At 31.3% G+C, this 23,961-nt stretch overlaps 1 protein-coding gene across 5 annotated transcripts; it reads right to left on the bottom strand.

Moving 5' to 3' along the window:
- Positions 1-6,205: 6,205 nt before the first annotated feature.
- On the bottom strand, positions 6,206-15,784 carry LOC132607071 (uncharacterized). 5 transcript variants are annotated; one of them, XM_060320874.1, is made up of 4 exons: positions 15,472-15,784; positions 15,097-15,202; positions 11,881-11,945; positions 6,675-6,813 (listed from the first exon to the last, which is right to left on the bottom strand). In XM_060320874.1, exons 1-4 carry the CDS (start codon positions 15,502-15,504, stop codon positions 6,700-6,702), a joined length of 318 nt encoding a protein of 105 aa, XP_060176857.1. In that variant the 5' UTR covers positions 15,505-15,784; the 3' UTR covers positions 6,675-6,699. The 5 variants fall into 5 exon arrangements, with proteins under 5 accessions (XP_060176858.1, XP_060176860.1, XP_060176857.1 ...); XM_060320876.1 differs by having other exon boundaries at positions 6,676-6,810; XM_060320878.1 differs by lacking the exon at positions 6,675-6,813 and adding an exon at positions 10,166-11,752 and having other exon boundaries at positions 15,472-15,782.
- Between the last annotated feature and the right edge of the window lie 8,177 nt (positions 15,785-23,961).

The raw sequence follows: 23,961 nt of genomic DNA, 5'->3' as shown, positions 1-23,961 counted from the left end.
GTAACTAACGTGTATTATTTGCCAAATAAAGTTGTACAGTACAAAACTCTTCGACAGGTTGAACATGAATTCTCAAACCTATCGGTGCTGTCGCAAACAAATTAAACATCAAAACTATCCTATGTATACATTGCTATTAACTCAACGATAGAAGTTCATAAGGTCTAAATTCTTAGCTTTCTTAAATTCTATTTGGTTGTTTTTGTATATTGAAAGATCTATGTCATTTAGGAGTTCTTTGCATTTTGCATTCTTAACATGGGTTCTCTTTTGTATTTGCACCCTTTCCTATTATTTTTTATAATGTAGACCTTGATTTTCTTATTTTCCAGCAAAATAACAAAACACTTTTTTAAAAAATATTTTAAAGGCAACGTAGAAAATTTTAAAATAAAATAAAAATGGTATAAAAGGAAAAGGATAATTCTTATTTACTATTGCCGTAAATATGTTGGCGTTTTGCTTAGGATATGGAGTTCAAATTTAACATTTTGATTTGAAATCTCAAATTCTCCAAAAAGTAGAATTGCAAATTGTAAGTTGTGATTTTAAGTTTTCCATAAATTTATATTTTACAAAAAAAAAAAAAAAATCCATCATTTATTGCAAAAGTAATTGTTCAACCTACTCTACTTTCTAATTTACCAACCATATTTGTTTTTACCAATCATATATTTTTTAATAAAAACAATGTAAATAGCTTTATGTTGACTCTTTGTAACGCCGTAGGAATATGAACATGAAGATATAGTTGTTGATGATACAGACCAACAACCGACTCAAAGTAATAATGTTGTTTCGTCTTCTCGATCATTTGATCAAAAATGCATACTCAACGTGAAGAGATTGTTCGTATCATGTGGAAAGATTATATTAAGGAGTAGGTACATCACAAATTATGTTCAAATTTATCTTTTTGTTGAACTAAAGTTCGATCAATACATATTAATTTTTTTAGTAAATACTTCTGAGAGCATATTATACTTTGTTATGAACTATGATTTATTCATTTGGTAAGATTGTGTAATAAATAGTTTTCACAATTGTAAGATTTTCACGTTTGTAAGAAAAAGTATAACTTTTGAGATCCAAATTGCTTGTTCAAATAAAATTTCAATTTAAAACCAACCTGATTTGACATTGGAAATTAAGATATGCCAAAGTAACAACAACAATAACACAATAAGACAATGCCAAAGTACTACTACAACAACAACAACGGCAAACCAAAACCCAACGTAATCCCACAAAGTCGATTCTTGATGGGGTAGAGTGTTCGCAAACCGTACTTCTGCCGGCAAAATATAGTCATAAATCCAAAGTACTCCTATTATTAAGGCCGAACTCAAAATCAATAATACTAAGTCCCAAACAAATACCAATCTGTCAAACTCCTCAAAACACATCTCCACTTTCTTCTTTAACGAATCATTTATTATCCCGTCTTCCACTTTCTTCTTTATTTTCTTCAACTCTTCAATTGAATCTTCTTGAGAAGCCATCATCAGTAAAACAAAATAATCTTTTTCAAGAAAAGGCTCTTTTTTTAATATCTCATCAGACCAGAATTTGGCCTTATTGTAAACATGCAAAAGAGATTTCAACAAATGCCATTTGGACGTCTTATCTGGCTCCAGCTCTATCAACTTATCAATTGTGCTAATTGCATCGACTAATTTTTTATTCTTTATCTGAATTTTCATCAGTTTCATCAGAGCACATATATTTTTCGGGTCCGATAACAAATTTCTTTTGAAACTGATTGTTTTTTAGAAAGCGAAACAGCAATGGCGGGTTTTCGATTAAAACTTAATCGCATGAAGAAAAGGGAAGCAGCAGCAATGGTGGCGATGATTTTGGGTTTGAGTAATGAGAATAGAAGTGAAAACGAGAATAATGGGGTTAAAGGTTGGTTGTTAGGGTTTTGAGGGTTTAAGGATTTAGGGATTTGACGTAATTGGTAAAGTGGATGACATGTGACCAAGAGGTGAACCATGGAAACAACTTCCTTTATATGGTAAGGTTGCTTACAATAGATCCTTGTGGTTCGGTCTTTTTTCGGACCCAGCGCATAGCAACAATTTAGTGCATCGGAATGCCATTTTAAGGATTTAGGGGTTTGGGATTGAAATAATGGAGAAGATGAAGAAGAGGCTTTATTAATGGGGGTGGAAAAGGGCAACATTGGGGTTCTAAAATAGACAGAAGAAAAGGGTTTTGGTAAAATTGGACCATTGTTATGTAGGGAATGGATTATTTTGGTATAAAAAAGGTTTAAGGTGTTCATGTTTGTTTGCAACAAATTTGTTATATGCGAAAAATAAACGGCAACCACAAAACATGAAGAAATGGAATATTTTATTGATAAATAGTGCGGCTGTAATTCTGTTTGTTGCTTGATTCTTCTCTCCTGAATTTTCTCCGTAATTCGAGGATCTCGAACGTACGATGACCTCCTTTATGAGATTTTCGAGATGCTTCCTCAAGAGAATATGTGCCCCTTTATATGAGTGTGAGCAAAGCTATAAGCTTGAGTTAGCATCCAAAAGACCTTAACGGATTTTAGAATTTGAAGATGAATTGGACTAGTCTCATAGAGTATCGTAAAATTTTGATATCTACAGTGTTAATGAAGGTGATCAATTGCAGCCGCTAGTCCGGAGAAAAGTTGACTGTGGAGTTAGCCACCAGTTTGGGCTTTACGATTGCTCAATTATTTGGGCTTTTCTACGAGCTATAAGTTTGCGAGATTGCTGGGTGTTTTGCACAAATAGGATACTTTTGCGCTGATATTTAGATTTTATCCATACTTCTGATATTTGTGCTAAACTTGACCTAGGTTGGAAATACGTTATTCCATGATTGTTTATTCTAGGATTAGTTATTCCCAGATTAGTTATTTCATCCTCTCATAGGGATAAAATAACAATACAATTCTAGGATTAGTCATATCGTAATTTTATCCCAACCAAACGTGGGATAAACTCATATCAAATTTAATCTCGGGATAATTATTCCTTATCCCTAGTACCAAACGAGCCCTTAAAGTTTAATGGGAGTTGTGTGGCCATTAGAATTATTCAATTTTTCAGAATAGTTTTACTTTGTTTCAAAATTGGTGTTTGGTTATAAAATTTTCAAATCTAAGTTGGAGTTGGATTTCAAGTCGTTACTTATTGCTCAGAACAACTATCAAAATACATCAGCTATTTAACTGGTAGATTAAATTAACCAGTAAATTTGTCCGAAAAAATCTTATTAAATTCATTAAATATTTAAAATATTAGCAAGAAATAGGTTGTGCACACCTAAATTTTTCACCCTCGCAATTTATATATGTTTTTAACGACAAATTGGATTTCTTAATTGTAAATTCACTACCGTTGTTTTATTTGTTTTGAGAACATAATAGATAAATTTAATAGATATATTTCTTTTAAATTTCAACTTTTTACATAACTTTTATGACTCCATAAATAAATATTATATTTTTATGTCTCATACTTTAATGCTTTGATGATTTTACTCGCATAATTTAAGTAGGTACATATTTGATTTTGTTTCTTTAAAAAATGAAAAAATTATTATTTTTAACGGTTGTTACGACCGCACCCCTTAAACACCATTCCAACCTTTAAGATGCATCGAACTGTCTAAAGTGATTTATCTCTAACTCTTTCTCTTTTGTTTGAAATTGATTAAAAAATACACATATATATCAGTAATATAATTATTACAATTTATCAACTCGCATCATCAAGAAGTACTGCCAAAGTTTGTCTAAGATATTATTTACAATAAAATGTCATATTTTAACACGGAAATGTCCTATCTGTGGTTTAGAATTTGTGTATGCCTCACTTGGAACATTGAAATTTGTTATGCCTCGAATCCTAGTGCTTAGGTTTTGACTTCATTTATCCCACTTTCGTGTTCAAATAGAGTGAACAATTATAATTTGATAGAGATGCTAATTAATAAAATCCCAGGTCATGCATCAACGAAGATACACAAAAATCATTGCGAGTCCACTCAAGTCAAAAAAAAAAAAAAAAACTTAGGCCATAAAATCTAAAGTCTCCATAAATATAAAATCTAAAAAAATTATGCAATATCTTAAACTTTGTGCAATTTATTTTCTTATGATTTGAAAAATTTGTGGTTCCTATTTTTATTTCTTCGTTCTTTCTTTTATTTTTTATTTTCTGTATTTCATTCGTTAGTTTTGGTTTTTTTTTTTCCTTCTTCCTCTTTCATACCAGCCTAATATACAACAAAATTTAAAATGTTTTTATCCTCTAATTATCCAATAAATCAGAGGCGGATTCACGATTTAAACTGTATGAGTTCAATCTTTTAAGATTCTTAGTTTAAATTCATTATATTTTTAAAAGTTATGATTTCATGTCTACTTTTCAATGCACTTTTAATAATTTTTTACACAGGAATTTATACTCCGCTCAAAAAGTTTTGGGTTCAATTGAACCTCCACCTATCATGCTACCCTCGCCAGTGCACTGAACATCCTAAAAATATTCCATCATGTCAAAAAGCCATTTCAACTAATTACAACTTTTTACCACCTTCTTTCACATAAAATTTTCAAAAAGAAAAGAGGTAGTACATTACCGAAATTCAACTATGCATGTAAAACAATATTCACACGCTCAAGAAAAAAATAAAGAGGCAGTACATACCCAAATTTTTGTGCGGACACCTCCTTTTTCCTTCTGTAATCTTTTTATGGACTGATCACTGATGAACATGAACACATCATCTTTTCTTGTTTGTTAAGTGGCGCAAATTTCAGACTTTTCAAAGAAATCTTTGTGCTCTATTATATCTTCTTCGGGTGGCTATAACCTTTGCTTCATGTTTGCCTCGTCAAAACACTGATTTCATAATTTCCCCATACTTTTCAACCAAGACTTGAGTGGAAGATTTTTTTACTCTTCAATTTTTCTGTAATTTTTAGAAGTGAAGAGAGGACATCTTCATTTAAGGTAGCCATATTTAATTCTTCATTATTGCAATAAAAGCTCAAAACTGATAATATTAAGAATTGTAGGACGTGCATGACTTTTGGGTGGAGGTATAATTAACCGATTGTGGGAAGTGTTTTTTGGGTTTTTAAAAACAGCACATAAATTAACAAAAGAAGAAAAAGTAAGAAAAAATGAGGGGAAAAAAAAATGCGTTTCTTAGCCAAAGAAGTATGTCACACATCATCTTATCTATGCCTATCTTTAAATAATATATATTATTGGAAGCATTTTTTCTACAGAGGAAAATGGCTCAATGGTTTAATTAGGGGAAAAGTAGCAGGTGACTTTCTGGCTTTAGTTAGTACAACATATTCCCGGTGAACTTATTTTTTTTTTAGTCCGTGCCAAAATAAATGACCTCTTTTCTAATTTGAAAATAAATTCACTTTATGAAATGATTTACATCCACACAAATATTCAAGACTTATTTGGAACCACAAGTTTCAAAAGTCTTCACTCTTTCTTAAATGTCATGCCCAGTCAAATGGGTTCACATAAATTAAAACGGAGGGAGTATAAAGATTCATCTCTTCTACTTTATGAACATGGTAAAATATCATAAATTTACATATTTAATGTTTAGGGGTATGGACATGTAATGCACGGAAGTTATGGGAATTTAAGGTGTAGGTTAGGAAGATACGTGGGTTAAGGATAAAGTGAAAATTTTAATATAAGATAAATAAGAAAAATGATGGAAAAGTTCAAAAAAAAAAAAATGTTAATTGAGATCATAGAAAGGTGTCACATAGATAGACTAGTAATTATGGTAAGTTGAATTTGCAGTGTTCACTCATATAGCAGCAATAACGGAAATTAGTTTGACTAGTTCTCTAATAATGAGTTGCAAGGCTAATATTTCAATATACTTCGATCATGTCAACGAGAAATTTATAAGACGTTCATGAGACACGAACGTAAAGCCTTATATGTTTTTTGTTGGGTGTGTGAACATAATATAACTGATAAGAAAATAAAGTTACTATACCAATTACCATGATGTATAGAATTAATACTCTCATTAATTAGTGTAAGATTTTGAAAGAAATAAAATTGTGCAAACTTGATTTAATGTAATTAATGTCACCATGTTAAGAGTGTCGTTGGCTGTGAGGAAATTCTGCAAAATATATAGGACATGTCACATGCAATTAAATAAGTTTGCATTTAGATTTCCATACAATACGAGTGAAATACTTATTCGGATACCACTGATAAACTATATTTAAAATTAAATTTTTGAGTAATAAGTGAAATACTCTCAGATAGACAGATAGCACGTTTCAAACAACACTATTTCTCAGATGGTTGCATCTGTTCTAGAAAAAGGTTTGTTTGCATTTTCTTATATGATAAAAAGGTTAAATCTTTTTAGATCATATGCAATCTTAAATCTATATCAACCATATAAAGACACATTATTCACTTCATATCAGATACTTTTAACGCTATAACTAATAACATGCTTGTTGTATTCTAGATAAGCGTTGTCTACTAAGTACTAACCCAAAAGAAAGAAAGAAAAAAAAAAACTTAGTACACTCCCCATGTATAGAAACAAATAATATAATCACACTTTTGAGACATTAATCTTATTCCTTATGATCGTTAGAGTATGACGAATCCAAGAGCAAATTGTTGATTCTTTGTCTCGTTATCTCCATTTGAGATTTTGTATTATTACTTGTTGATGATCCTTCCTCCTTGTGTTTTCTCTTGTAAGTCTCAAAGAACTCCTTGTTCTCCTTCTCCAACTCCTTCCACACTGCTATAATTAAACAACATTTGTTTAACTAAATAAACACCACTACTTTGTTCAGAATAAATTAACCTATTAAACTAGCATAATAATCACACAACGAAGAAGAAAATCACATAAAGACGAGTTGATTGGAGCCCGCAACTTAAATGACACAAAAAATGAGATTTGAAATCAAAACAATTCATTAAAAAAAAAGATGACACAAAAAATGAGATTTGAAATCAAAATAACCCATTAAAAAAAAGTGACAGAAGTATCTTTTACGCACTTTTTTTTATTTTTATGCACAATAGAAATCAACTGAAACGACTACCGTTACGTGGACCATTTCTCCGTCTCTTTTGTTTCCTTTTTCACTTTCTGATTCTGTCACATTAATTAGTGTTCTTGGAACCTCCTGTTCAGATACTCTAATTATTACACTTCATTTAATGCATTCCCCCAATGGCGGCCCAACCTTTTCTGGAGGATGTTTTGTTATTTAGACCTTTATCCTCTATTTCTTGTCTTCACATTTCCATTGTTCAGATACAAGGATAAAAGCTTAATAACATTATAAAAAATGTTGAACATTATTTTTTTTCGGTTAAATATGTACTACTACCGTATTACATTGTGATAATAGGAATATTATTTTTCTGATGCTGATAAGAGGATAGGGATCAGGGGCGGATCTACCTAAGGCTGAGGAGTGTCACGTGACACTGCTTCGTCTGAAAATTTTACTAAATATTTAATAAATAATTAAAAGACAAAACAAAAATCAGGATATATGATATAAGGTGACACCTCTTGACATATAGGGACGCATAGCTAAACTGGTTGGGTGCCTCAATTCTTTGAGTAATGAGGATGCGAGTTCGAAACGATAACAGCATCAAATTTTCTTTTATTTAAGGTTTTGCTCCCTCTCTACAAATGATACATGCTTGGGTTCGAACCCTTGACATCTTGAAAGTTAACAAAACGTTAACCAATTTGTCCAAACACAAATTAGTGGTACAAAATCACTTCGATTAAGTATTTAATATTATTGCTAATGAGTTTTTTTTTTTTTTTGAATTTATTTCAAAAGAGAAAAGTAAATTTCCAAAACAAAAGTGTTATAGTATTGTACCGAATTGTGTTTTATTTATATATATATATTGTTCATTTTTTTTCATATGGTGTTACATTATTCTATCTATTATTTCTCATTTTAAAAGGTGACACCGCTGGCGAAAAATCCTGCGTACGCCACTGATAGGGATCACACCTTGGTGTTAAAAGTTTATCTGCCCTTGTCTGTAACATTAAAGTAGTTATTCCAGGTTCCATGAATTTTCTTCCGAGTATAATTATATTATAGTTGTTGTCCATTAATTCTCCACTAATTTTATGCGCAATAAGACTTATCGTATCAGCAGTGGCATATCTATTGCATAACGTGTGAATTCACGAAAACTCTGTAGATTTTGCACAAAAATATCAACTAAATATCTAGAACTGTTTATTATCAGACCACTTAAAATATAGTACATTTTTGTGCGCAATAGGATTTAAGGGTGACCATCTCAGTTAAATCTCATCGCGGACAAAAAAAGTGCGCAAAAAGTACTTCTGTCAATTTTTTTTAGGCCCCGTTTGTCCGTAGATATAAAAAAAAATCACATTTTTTGGAATTTTGGAGTTGGAGTTGGAGTTATGTTTGGCCCTAGTTTTTGAAATTATAGTTTTTGATGAAATGTAATTGTAAAAAAATAAAAAAGATAATTTTTTTTGAAAAATAAGTTTTTTGAGTTTTTAAAATTCCGGAATACAACTCAAATTATATTCGAAATTCTTATGGCTAAACGCTGAAAAGTGAAAAAAGTGGAAAAAAAATTGCGGAATAAAGTGTATAATTCATCTGGCCAAACGGGGGCTTAATGAATTATTTTGATCTCAAATCTCACTCTTTGGGTCTTTAACTTGCGGACTCGAGTTGATTGCTTATATTATCATCAGGGTCAAATTCTGACTTTCACTTTTGGATTCATTAAATCTTATATGGACTGCCGCGCTTGTCAGATCATTTAATGGGTGTCAGTAAATATCAGTGTCCAGCCATGTTTACTTTCTCTAGGACATAGCGATAGAAATGTGATTTTCATGTCACAAAATTGGAAAAACATGATTTTACTTCAAAGTCCAAACTCTCACTGGATTAATGCCTACTTCAGCAATACACTAACTCGACATGCCAAAAATGCTTCGAGGCATAAATAAAAGGCATAGATTTATAAGGTGTACGCCCTAGAATTTAGGGCGTAGGCTTCGAGAGTAAAAGTGTAAGCCCCAACCTTAAAAGCATATGTACGACAAATTTGATTTTTATTGTTTTAAAGTATTTTTACTATAAATCATGATTTTTATTATTGGTGTAATGATATTTACACTTATGCTATCATGTTTTCATGTTGTGATTTTTGCTAAAATATATAAATAAATAAGCAACACTCACAAAAAATAACACTGCAATTAGGGGTGTTCATGGTTTGGTTAAAATTCAAACCGAACCAAATCGATTAAATAGACCGACATTTTTTGGATTTGGACTTAAATTTTTTAAAAACCGATAATATTTGATTTGATTTTGATTTTATTAAAATAAAACTGTAAAAAACAAAAAAAAAAAACCTAGCCGACAAATTTTATACATAATTTTATGATTATTTAGATACAATAATATATTAAATTAGATTGTAATTATCATGAAATTCACAATGTTTAATCACGTATTTTTCTTCCATAAGGATTAGTCAATCTTTCTTGTGCCATAAGAAGATAAAGTTTCAAGCACCTTTAGCTTTTGAGTATTGTAACTTACATAAAATATATCATAAGACACCGTATAATTAAATATATTTGACTTTTTCTGAGTATATTTTAACGAAATGATGTTACCTAATTAAGAATTTGCCACTTTATTTGTTTGTTTAATGTGAAGAAATAATAATAGAAATAGATGAAAAGAGTATATAATTATGTATGGTTAAGAGCCGAATAACCAAACCGAGCCGAACTAAAACTGACAACAACCAAACCGATAATTGTATAATATATTTGGTTTGGTTTGATTTTAATATTTAGAAAATTGACTAAGTTGGTTTGGTTTTGGTTATGACCAAAAACCGACTCAAATCGAACCATGAACAACCCTAACTACAATAAACAATTTTTTAGATGATAATGCATGAGATTGATAGGATAGAGGGGTCCGGAACCAAAATGCCCAAAAAAAAAAAAAATTGAACCAAAATACCCCAACAAAAAAAAAGTTATCAAAGTATCCATAGCGCAGTAAAATACTGCGCTATAGCACTAACGGAGACGGAGCCGTTAAGTCCTATAGCGCAGTATTTTACTGCGTTATAGAAAAAAATTACTTTTTTTGTACTTCTATAACGCAGTAAAATACTGCGTTATAGAAGAACCAAAAAAATAAAAATTCTTTCTATAACACAGTAAAATACTGCGTTATACAAGTACCAATTTTTTTTTTTTGTATAACGCAGTAAAATACCGTGTTATATAAACAGTACAAAAAAAAAATTGGCCAACTTTATTTTTTGCAACACTTAGTGTTATTTTTCATACTTTGACCAATGATTAGTCGTGTGTCAAGACTCCGAAACGTCAATATTTTATATAGAACCTGATATTTTTTTCTGCGTACAATAATGTAGGCCCAATACATCAAGAATACGTAGACGTTCGGATCGTCATTTTAGGGGTTGAAAAGGTGCCCGAAGTAAGTTTTGTTTGAAAAAACTTAGTGTTTTTTTCATACTTTGACCAATGATTAGTCGTGTTTCAAGACTCCGAAACGTCAATATTTTATATAGAACCTGATATTTTTTTTCTGCGTACAATAATGTAGGCCCAATACATCAAGGATACATAGACGTTCGGATCGTCATTTTAGGGGTTGAAAAGGTGCCCGAAGTAAGTTTTGTTTGAAAAACTTTAGTGTTTTTTCCATACTTTGACCAATGATTAGTCGTGTGTCAAGACTCCGAAACGTCAATATTTTATATAGAACCTGATATTTTTTTCTGCGTACAATAATGTAGGTCCAATACATCAAGGATACGTAGACGTTCGGATCGTCATTTTAGGGGTTGAAAAGGTGCCTGAAGTAAGTTTTGTTTTAAAAAACTTAGTGTTTTTTTCATACTTTGACCAATGATTAGTCGTGTGTCAAGACTCCGAAACGTCAATATTTTATATAGAACCTGATATTTTTTTCTGCGTACAATAATGTAGGCTCAATACATCAAGGATACGTAGACGTTCAGATAATCATTTTAGGGGTTGAAAAGGTACCCGAAGTAAGTTTTGTTTGTAAACTTTAGGGTGTTTTATTTTTTAAGATTTTGATTTAAGAGTGTTATTTTTTAATTAAGGCATAACTTTATTTTGAATATAAATATAATTCTAAAAAATATAGGGACAAAAACTAGTTGTAAAGTCGTCAAACTTTAGATGGTCATAACTTTGCGCTCGGACGTCCGTTTTACGCGTTTTTTTTTTTTTGAACTTACGTATTTTTTCGAGATCTATGCGGGCAAACTGCCGCAAGGCGGTTTGGCCGAGCCGATTTAAAAAAAAACGCCTTTTATCCCATTCAATTTTGATTTTCCCCCAAATTGGCATGAAATTTTCAGTTTTATTTACTTATAAGATGGTGATACGCAATAGATTTCAACATAAAAATTCCGGGGTAATGTAGCTGTGAATGTCAATTTCACTTCTACGGTTTCAATTTTTTAAAATAAAGCTGACTAATTTTCTCGACACATAAAGTTGACTAAACTAACCTTACAGTCAAACACTAAGTTTTATCAAACAAAACTTACTTCGGGAACCTTTTCAACCCCTAAAATGACGATCCGAACGTCTACGTATCCTTGATGTATTGGGCCTACATTATTGTACGCAGAAAAAAATATCAGGTTATATATAAAATATTGACGTTTCGGAGTCTTGACACACGACTAATCATTGGTCAAAGTATGAAAAAAACAATAAGTTTTTTCAAACAAAACTTACTTCGGGCACCTTTTCAACCTCTAAAATGACGATCTGAACGTCTACGTATCCTTGATGTATTGGGCCTACATTATTGTACGCAGAAAAAATATCAGGTTCTATATAAAATATTGACGTTTCGGAGTCTTGACACACGACTAATCATTGGTCAAAGTATGGAAAATAACATTAAGTGTTGCAAAAAATAAAGTTGGCCAATTTTTTTTTGTACTGTTTATATAACGCAGTATTTTACTGCGTTATACAAAAAAAAAAATGGTTCTTCTATAACGCAGTATTTTACTGCGTTATAGAAGTACCAAAAAAAAATCTATAACGCAGTAAAATACTGCGCTATAGCACTTAACGGCTCCGTCTCCGTTAGTGCTATAGTGCAGTATTTTAATGCGCTATGGGTAGGGGTGTTCATGGTTCGGTTTGGGTCGGTTATTGGTTAAAATCATAACCAAACCAATTTAGTCGGTTTTTAAATGTCTAAAATCATAACCAAACCAAGTAAAATAATAACCACCGGTTTGGTTATTGTCGGTTTGGTTCGGTTTTTCGGTTTATGACTAGCCGTGACAATTCAAATATTCTCTCTCTACGTTCTTGAAATTTCTTATGAAGCTCTTTTTTCCTCACGGCTCACAAGGGTGAACTTTGCTGCATATTGAGAGAAAGACACGCTGTTGGCAAATCAGGTGGACCAAACTTGCAACGCAGTTTAGATTCAAAAGAACAAGTCAAACAGAGGTTTCAAAATACAAACAACCCTTATGCTTACGACTTATTAGAGTTGGGCTTGGATTGTTGGACATATTCTTTTAAGACATGGGCCTTAAAAATAAGTAGACCAAAATTAAATTAATAATTAAAAGGTATAAAATATCTTTAATTATTTATGAAAATCTAATATTATACATATAAATAATTATAAATTTTATGTATATAATTATCGGTTTGGTTCGGTTATTTATTCGGTTATTTTTTACTATAACCATAACCAAACCAAATATTATCGGTTTTTCAAATTTAAAACCAAACCAAACCAAATGTCGGTTATTTTATTCGATTTGGTTTTGGTTTTAACCAAAACTGTGAACAGCCCTAGCTATGGGTACTTTGGTAACTTTTTTTTTGTTGGGGTATTTTGGTTCAAAATGTTTTTTTTTTTGGCATTTTGATTCCGGACTCTAGGATAGAGACTCCATAGCACCATGTTCCTAAGACAACTTTATCAATTTTTTGTCGTTGCTCTTACACTTTTTACCCTTCCCTTTCTTTGAAATATATAAACAAAAATCATTGCAAATGGCAGTTGAGGGTGTGAAGGCCTAATAGATGTGGAGATCGATGATGAAGTGGATGGTGATTTTATTTTAATGATTATCTCGACTATTATCATTTTTTGTGTTGTTACCTTTCTCGAATAATAGTTATAATAATTTTTCTATATTATTGGTGATTTATTTGAATTATTTGCAGAATTTTAATGAAAATTTTACTTTTATTTGTTTTCTTAATAATAAAATTATAAAATTGAACATACACGACAATTACGCTCCATAGATTCATGAGATTTACGCCTCGCTTCATACTCCGTAAAATGTCTCGCCTCGTGCCCGCACCCTTAAAACACTAATCCCTGCTACCAACACATTCCCATTTTTTCTCTAATTCAAATCGCATCTCGAGCTTTTCGGATCAGGTCACAATTCGAACAAAAAAAAAGTACTAACTCAAGACAAAAAGTCATTTTCGTAACTCAATGTCTTCAAAAAGAACTGTACAATTTTATATACTAAAGGGCCCGTTTGGCCATAAATATAAAAAAAAAAATCACTTTTTTTGGAATTTTTAAAGTTGGAGTTGGAGTTGTGTTTAGTCATAGTTTTTAAAATTGTATTTTTTTGTGAAATGTAGTGTAAAAAAGTGAAAAACAAATTGAAAAACAAATTTTTCTTGTTTTTAGTATTTCGGAATATAACTCCGAAAAAAAGTGAATAATTTTTATGGTCAAACGCTAAAAGTAAAAAAAGTGAAAAAAAATTCTGAAAAAAAGTGAATAATTTTTATGGTCAAACGCCCACTAATACAAATTGTTGGTAAATACGTTCTACTTAGGAGCTCCAATAGAACTGTATTAGAAAAAGCTCAAACATCATGGGTTTAGTGGGGCGGCCGTTATTTTGCCGCCCTAGCGGATTCAATATAAAAGTCGGGGTTAAAAGTAAAAACTAATCCGCACCGAATTTCACCCAACAAATATTACGTATTAATTAACATAATTAGAACTCATATATTTAATTTAAAATCTAAGGTATTTTAAATACTAGTTTCTGCAACTGATTTTGAGTGGGGGAGGGGATTATTAACAGGAAAGTGAAAAGAGAATATCTGCTAAGCCCACTTGAATTGACAAATCCTGTCTCTATCTATGTTTCATACATGATACATGCTCTCACATGTTTGTTCACTCAACTATTTGCTCCATTCAAAGACAATATTTTTCACACCTTTTTTTATTATTTAAATAAGACAATAAAGTTATTTCAAGCAGTATTCCTACTTTAATTTTTAGCTTCAACTTATACCTTTTTGCTAGTATTTAAAAATACTTGTTTCTTCACTGAAAGCTTTATTAAACACTTTCAATCTCTAAAGGCCAAACCCATCGTTGTGTCTATCCACTTATTTTACTTAACACCTTAAGTAATCCTTACTCCATTTAGACACTAAAGATAAAGTTTGACTGTGTCATTTAGACAATTTGCACAATCAACCAAATATGTAAAATGTGTGTAACACACTAACCAAGGACGTGACAAATGACAAATTAAGTTACGACATTTGGCGTTTGATCAAATAATAATATTAAAAATAAATTTTGAGAAAAAAATAATATTTCAAAAAAGAAAAAAGTCCCTACACACCCAATCATATTATACACACACCTAAATAATTACAAAAAAAGGGTTTCTGCTCCACCTGTCTTTAGTCATTAAAGGTTCTTAGATCATTAAGAAAATAATTACTCGAGATGTGAGTCTGTCTATTATATTTATTGGATAGAGCTGTCTATTATATTTATTGGACAGAGGAAACAACTTATGATCAGCTATATAAACTCGCACGATCCATTTAAGTCCGATCTTTTTCTCTTTTCTTTTTTTGAAAAAATTTAAGTCCGATCTTTAAAAAGAAATAAAAAAGATTAAAAGCAAGAGAAGCGACCTGTGGAGGTGATAACTGGCTGTATATTTGCATGTTTGGAGAGTGCTTCCATGCATTCCTCTCTGCTCATGTTGAACAATAAACATTCTTCAATCAAGTGATGTACCTGCAACCCAGGCCAAGCTAGAATTTGAATTTATGAATTTTAAATTTTAAAAAGGTTAATTTATTGGGTTATAAATTAATTATTTGTATATATTAAGTAAATCTTTTAATAATACAAATACACGATCTGAGTCAAAGTTCTGCACTTGCATCCATTCATTTCAGTATTTCCTCTTAACTTGATGTTATAATTCATCTGATCCTACTGAAAATAGCAAACCCAAGAAGGAACGAAGATATTATTAATTAGTAGTACTAATTTATACTTACCAAGTGGATGTATTGAGCGGAAGAATCACCCATCGTATATACTTCAAAGAAATCCAATCAAAATGTCACGATGACTACTTTTTAAATTTTTATTTTTATTGAATATGAGAAGAGACTAATAATAGAGGGAAGAAGAAGAAAATGATAAGGTAAAAGTATGGTTTTGGGGGAGAAGAAATGACTGTAGATTTCACTAAATAATTACAACTGATTAAGCTACATTTGGATCGAAGACTTTATAGAGAAAGTTAAAGATGGAAAATTGTATTTTATTATGAAAAAACAAAATACTCCATTGTGAAGTAGAATATAATACTATTACATTTTTTAGAGAGAGGTGAATGTGATGTCATTAAGTTGATGGGGGTATTAAGTCCCACGTGGGAAGAGACATATGATTGGTTGAATTGAGATTACGAATGATTCATTATTCTAAGGCAACTCTTCTTGAAGGCCAGGTCATCAAAGTCCATGTGACGAGTTAGGTCCACAACGATACAGTTAGCAGCCCACAAAGGATCCAAATAGTTCTACCAACTTTCATTTGGTCAGACAACAAAGCCCACGCCAGACCACGTGGTCACGTACAAGATTACCTGGTGGACCGCTAAGGCAGACCTGAAAAGTGAAAACTATTTACTCCCTCTGTTCAAAATGTTTGCCTTTTTTTTTTTTTTTTTTTTTTTTTTAACTGGGGGTGGGAAAGGAGAAATGGGAATCCTTACCAATTAGTTGAAAGTTCACGTAATCAACCAATTGAGCTACTAAGATTTTCTAAAAATATTTGTCTGATTTTGACTAGTTTAATAAATAAAGAAGACTTTTGAATCTTGTGATCGTAAGCTCCCATTTGGCCATAGATTTTGAAGTCGAAACTTGAAATTTAAAAATTTGAGTTTTTGAAGTTGTGATTGTTGAAACTTGGAGTTGTGTTTGAACATGCAATTTATTTGAATTTTTTTTTAAAATTTTGTTAGTGAAAGTCTCAAAAACCTGGACCAGTTTTTGAAACTTGAAGATTTTTTAAGACAGATTTCAAAATTCGATCCAAAATAGATTGCCAAGATATTTAAAGATAAATTTTTAAAATTTGATCCAAAATCTATGGCCATATGCTAGATAAATCTATCACCTACTTTTTTCCTAACAAAAATTAGGAAGAAATTCTTTGGTTTTGCAATGCATATTTCTATAGGGTGAAAATGATTTTCACTCCCCAACTTTGCTTTAAAAATTAAACTCCCCTTCAACTTTGAATAATAATCATTCTCCCCCCTTTAACCTAATTGACTTTTTAAAATTTCTATTTTATCCTTACATTATGAACTTGTCTTTTTTTTTTTTTTTTTACCTCTTTAAAATCATGATTTTTTTATCTCTTTAATCTATGTAACAAATTTCCTATAAAAGAAATGAGAGAAATACTAGTTGAGTATATAACTTAATGTCGTTCTATAATGAAAAAACACTACAAGAAAACACCTAATTTATGGAGGTTTTTTAGTCGAATTGTGACGGTTTCCAACCCCCACAAACAAAATTGTGGCGGTTTTTTAAAACGCCGCAGTTATCAATGCCACAAGCGTTATTGCGGCGTTTTTTCGAAACCTCTATGACGACCGCCACAAAATAAAATTTGAATTTGTGGAGGTTTTTCGAGATAATTAGTGGCAATTTATAACCACCAAAATATGATCTCAGTGTTTTACAAAAAATAATTTGTGGGAGTTTAAGACCCCCACAATTTATCTCAATCTTTTAAAAAAAATATTAATAGTGGCAGATTATAACTGCCACAATATTTTTTATTGCTGAAAATAATCTGCTTCTATTTGAAATTTTAATTCTAGGTATCAATAAATAATTTACTAAATCTCATACAACTCAAAACAAATTCCAATAAAAGTATATGCACTAACAAACATTACCAATTCAAATTCATATCAAACTAAATTTATAAACACTAGTATATGATAACTTAAACATTACACAATCTAGAGTACGTAGCTCTGCCACAGAAGTGCTAAGTACTTGCTTGGTGATTTGTGTTGCTCTCACTTGATAATACGCTTACATCCACATGTGAAGCAAGACTTGCTCTCCACATGACTATGCTGAAACACTGAAACAGAAATATTTGATTGAAAAAATTATTAATGACTAGCATTTTCTGACAAACTAGAAGGACAAATCTAGTTACATAAATAAATGAAAGGTCCCAATCTTTTTACAAATAAATCTGTCACTTGGTTTAACAATGTCATTGAACTGAAGTTGCTGAATATTCTCACATAAATAAGAGCTAAAGTACAAAGCTATTTCTAGATAAATCAACACAAAACTTGCATTATAACCATATATTCATGAAAATCACCTATGTAACTAAAATATAAGTCAACCTCTATAGGCTTCTTAACATTAGAATCAAACAAATAAAGTATAAGCTGTAACCCAACCAAATGATTAAACTTGCTCAAAAGTGGAATGCTAACGGCTCTAAAAAATTGAAATAGAAGAAATGAACTGATAAGATGGAAGTGGTTCAGTTAAACAAACCAAGCCAAGCATGAATTCTACTACTATCTGTATCAATACCAACTACAAGAAAATATGAAATAAATTACTCTCAGTTACTTAAATGTAACCTGGGAAAAGAAGTGAAAGGATTGAAAATTTAGGAGATAACTTAAAGTGACGTCTCAGGTATCTAATTCTAAAAATTTTGGTTGATTAGTTTCTTTCAATTGTTCTTCTTCATCACTTAACTATCTCAATATCCTTCAAAACTTCAAGAAAACAACATTATTAAGCTAATTAAATAATTATTACATGCCCTTCATATAATTGAAGTTGGAAATAGACAGCAGAACCAATTATCACCATAAAAGTGTCAAAGACATTTGTAGTTTCTGGATATTATTTTATATTCCAGTCAACAATAGTCTTACAGACAACAAAAATTCATATGCAAGCAATTCATTAAGAAAACACACCATCCATACATGTAAGTTGTGAGTTAAGACTTGTATATCAAGTTTCCACCTACCTGTAGCCACATATATAACAAAATATTATTGAGCTAATAATGTTACTTGTTCCCCAGGCTAGCATTCTTTATTTCACTTCAACTGGTGTTCAATGCAGCAAATATTCCTCCAATTGTTGTAACTTCCTATAAATCAAGAAATTTGTTATATTAAAAGCTTTCTCCGAAAAGAACATCAGGTCAAGAAATGAGTTAAGAACAACATACCCCTCATGTGCTATCGTACCAATACATCAATCTTAAACCTTTGTACACATATTCACCAGTAAAATAAATTTTCTTTGCCATGCTTCATTGCACCCAAATGGATCACGAATCATGAAAAGAGAAATGAGAAATTTTTTAAATATGAACTATAGCACTTACTCTGGCTAGTCATTGAAAAGCTTTTGTAATAACAAGAATGTCCAGATGCTTCAGAGAAGACTTCTAAAATTTGTAGCCGGAAGCTAAAGTCTAATCTCAAGATATTCATTGATATGCAACGTAAAACAAGCATAATGGAATTACTTAGGCACTTTATTCCTTTGCTCAAAAGTACTGTAAAACCAATCTTGGATAAACAAAATTAAAATAAATTTATAAAAGTAAACAAATCATACTGAGTGCTTTACCTTGGCGGATTAGCTGAAATCTTTGATGACCAATCCATTTCTTTATATTACCCTTTGATCCACTGGAGTAATTATTTACAACAATCACCTGAGCATAGTGCAAAAGTTCATGTAATTGTACCATGTTTCTTACCATCCCTGATATAAGTGACCAACATTGTGGAAGAAAGATCTAGAGTGCCGGAGAAAGCAAATTAGTCGGTCTAGATCTTATAATTATTTTTCAATTCCGCAGCAGAAAGACTTTAAAGCAATTTAAGATATCAAACCACCAATTTCATATAGGCAGATAGTTGTGCAACAAAAAGCCAATAAAATGGTACTTAGAGAAGTATAAATGTATAATGATTTGGATAATTTAAAACGACTGACACGAGACTAGAAAATTTAAAGGTGAATACTAAATTTAAGAATCTAAGTCTAAGCAGTTTTCAATGAGCATATTATTTAAGACCGTGACTAGGCAGAAATTACAAAAGTTGTGGCACCAAGGACATATACTTTCTTAACAGTAACAACATGTTGCCATGAAACGCCGTGACTAACAGCCGATCTTTCACTGGAAGATGGTAATCAAAGTGTAAGAAACATCACGAGGTTTCTATTGGAGGTTTTTTGACATATAAAAGAACCAGTCATAGATGTTAAAGTATAGCACTTTCATTGAAAAAATTAACCATTCATTAAAAGTCCTCACCTCATGAGTTAATTTCTTATTAGTGGGGCAAAATTAAAGTCAAATTTCTTTTAAAAAAATCCATTGACAGTTCTAATTGCAGACAAACATAGACAGACAGACAAATTGAACTCACTTGTATCAGACCTCCTACATCACGATCCTAAGAACATAGTTCACCCAATAGAAAAAATACAGAAAACCTCAATTTACCGTAAAAGACAAAAGATCTCCCGAAGGAACTCTGTAATCACTTATATCAAACCTCGAAACAAGCGAATCACACAAGAATCAAACCAAAATATAACCCAATGCATGTAATAATACATAAGCATATCGGATTCGGATACGAATTCTACCCAGAAAGTAAGCAAAGAACAAATAGAGCACATAAAAATGTGAAAGAGTGATGAAGTACGAACCTTTGTTATTCGGATTGCGCCAACTTGCTCTGATGTAGAGGAGCAGTTGCGCAAAAGATGTATAGGTGAGGGAGATAAAATCGTGATTGAAAAACAGGGAGAGGAAATCGTGCCCTTTAGAAAAAAGAGAGGGAATTTTGCGCGCCTATGATAATTTTTAGTCAAATTTCCTAATTACCCTCCCAATGTGCATATGAAAAGCTGGGAAGATGGTGTGCACTATTGTCTTTTACAACTTCTTTCTTTTCTTTATTTTCTCTTTTATTTCATTTTTACTATTTAAATAAGAGAAAATTTGAAAACAGTATGTATTTTATATATATATATATATATATATATATATATAAACTCTAAAAAGATGTAGAAAGCAATTGAAAATAAAATATACTAACAAATAATAAAGTAAAATATAGAACAAACTAACAAAAAATCACTAAAATAATGTCAAATTTGCAAAATATCCTTGATTAGATAAAATTACAACATTTCAAAATTACGAATTGTTTAGCCTAAAATTTGATTATTAGGTCAATCAGTTGATTTTTTTTAATTAGGTCAGAAACAATATAACTAATCAAAATTGAGTTAATCCTTTGATAATGTGAATGAAACGATAACAGGGTAATCAGAATAACGATTTGAATAGTTAAAAGTAAATAATTGACAAACTAACATAAAGAGATTCTTATTGATTCTTCTAGATCAGATGGTGAATATTATTAAAGAGCATAGATGAACAATCGTGGTTTCAGAGAACAATAGTAAAATTATGAAGTGAAAAATTAGATAGTACAATCGTATGAAATGTGAGACTTTATAGGTATACAACGATAACTACTTCTCGTAGTCTCTGACCCTTAGCCGTTACATGGTTAAGATCGTGGGAGTTAATGAAATTAAATGAAAATCCGTGGGATTTATCTGAGCTCTCCTCTGTCCCTTTTCGGAAAGATCGTTTCTGATCTCTCTGGTCCGGTGTTAACAAGGCACATCCAGCTAGTGACTATCAAAGGGTTTAACTTTCGAAAGTGGCCTTATTTATTCTTTGCACTTACAGAAGGTCTTAATCCTAATAATTGAGTACATTTTTTTTAATTAAAAAAAAAGTACAACCACTTAATGGGTTAGAATAGATCTGAACTAAGATCTATAACAAAGCCTCAATATCATTAAGACGTCTATTCAAATGCTTAGAAGGATGGCACACCCATTCACTTTCACCGCTAATTGTCGTCGTCGACGCCTACCATTATCAACTACCAACCACCACCTACAATCACCATTTCAGCCCCAACCACCACTACCGTCAATCATCACAGTCAATTCTCACCACCATCAACCACCAGTACAATCATAACCACTAACCACCATTCACTAATGACACCACCACAACAAGCCACCACCATATATCGTCAACCGACATTATTGACCACCAACTACCATGATCAATAACTATTGTTAATCTCTACTGTCAACACCATCACCTAACACAATCCCAATCAGTATCCACAACCACCATCACTTTCCATCATCACCTACGACTGTCATATTATTTCTTAAAATTATTTTATTAATATAGTATGAAATTATTTAGTATTTTATTTAAATTTTTATATTTATTAATTTTTAAGTAAAGATAAATTTTATACATTCAGATGTTCAGAAAACAACTAGTCTTAGTAATTATTTGGTATTCAAATCCTAATATAACATCTTAATATTCAGATATGTATTTGGATTCAGACATCTTATAAGATTAATATACATCTTAATATCAAATGTGCATTCAGATTCAAATGTCTTAATCTTAAAAAAAAATTAAATAAAGTATAAGACTATCTAAAAATAATATTTTTTTAAAAAAAGTTATAACTTCAGTTGGGCCAATTTGACTAACCTATTCAATTTGATACAATTTTTTAATGAATGGTTTTAACGAATTGGGAGGGTTATTAACCGCCACAATCAATATCAAACTGCGGTAATGTACAAACCTTCATAATTTGATGTAATTTGCGAAGGTTATCACAAACTCTCATAATAAAACCGTCAGCAAAAAATTATATAGCGGCGGTTTAAAAACACGCCACAAAATAATCTTATAGTGGGGGTTCTTATGATCCCCACAGATAAGCCACCACAATTTAGCCTATTTCTTGTAGTGAAATGAGAAGAATAAGAATTTTATTAATAATACTCAAAAGTCTAATATATATTTATACACGTAAAAATAACATGTAATAATAATTTTATAAACATATTTCAATGAAGGTAATATAAAATAATTAATCAAAATAAAGTCATATTCTATAACAAATTCCTAAAAAGTTATCTATTCATATTGTAAATATTAATTTTAATTTGAAATATTTCATTAAGGACAACAAAAACTCGTTTATATATTGACAGAAAATAAAAGAGGAGTGAAATTATATATATATATATATATATATATATATATAGAGAGAGAGAGAGAGAGAGAGAGATAATATGTGTGTGCGCGCACGTGTATATATGTCACGCCTCGAACCATGGCCTGGACGTGACACGGCACTCGGTGCCTGACTATCTACGACCGAGCGAACCCATGGCTGCTGAGTCTAACAGTTGTATCATGAAAGCATGCAAGATATAAAATGAACCTAGAGAATACTCTAACTCAAATATAATAGAGGATGCGGAAATAAATGTTGTAAGGCAAAACCAACATAACTGAATAAAGACTGTGTCTATGAAACCTCTATGATCAAAATACTGTAAGAATAACTAAGTCAGGACAATACCCTGACATGCCTCAAGTGCTAATGAACTAACTAATGCCCCAAAGCTGGAAATAGACGGGAAGCCCTAAATGAGAAGGGCTCACCAACTATATATTTAAATTGCTGGAAGCTAAGCGACTGTTGTATCCTCCTGAAAATCAGACTCTGCACCATGAAGTACAGGCCCATGCATAAGGACGTTAGTACGTTTGAATTGTACAAGTATGATAAGAAACTGAAGTCATGATAAGGGATATATGAACAATAAAGCATAATGAAACTGAATACTCATATCATGAGCTGATCTGTATAGAAACCACCAGTGCAAATATCATGTAAGTATGGCCTTAGGCCCAATAAATAATGAGATCTCAAAGCTATGGCCTCATGCCCAGAATAATTACATATGCATATGAATCATAACTATGGCCTTGGGCCCAATCAAACATGAAGCAACGGGTGTAAAACTGATTGCTGACTCTTTATCATGATTGATGACTTAGACTGCATTCTGATACTCGTAGATTGAATTACAAGTCTTTTAGATTAAGTTAGGGTCCATAGCATGCATAAACAAGTATGAACATAATCAAAAAACTGAGCTCTAACCCAAAGTTATGAAAATCAAGAACTAGGGCAAAATCATAAATTTGCTAGATTACTGGGAATTATGATTATTGAGGTATGCTGATGATTAAACAACGTTCCTCATGTAGATAGTATGCTTAACATACCTGGAATTGCTCCCAAACTTGAATAATAATCTGGTGTTGGAAAAAGAGTTCCAAGGTTTTGCTCTTTATGCTCTTTAATTGGGTTTTCTTGAAAACCCTATGTTAAGAACATGGTTTCATGATTAGATTAAGAGCATATATGATAGAATTGATTTGGGAGAGCTTGGAATGACTTACCTTGCTGTTTTGGTTTGTTGGGAGAAGAACACTTCGTTTCTACGGCTTGGAATTATGAA

The sequence above is a fragment of the Lycium barbarum genome, chromosome 8 (assembly GCF_019175385.1).
Source record: "Lycium barbarum isolate Lr01 chromosome 8, ASM1917538v2, whole genome shotgun sequence".
Taxonomy (NCBI): Eukaryota; Viridiplantae; Streptophyta; class Magnoliopsida; order Solanales; family Solanaceae; genus Lycium; species Lycium barbarum.
Note: the sequence above shows the minus strand (reverse complement) of the source record. Positions and strands in the feature narration are given on the sequence as shown.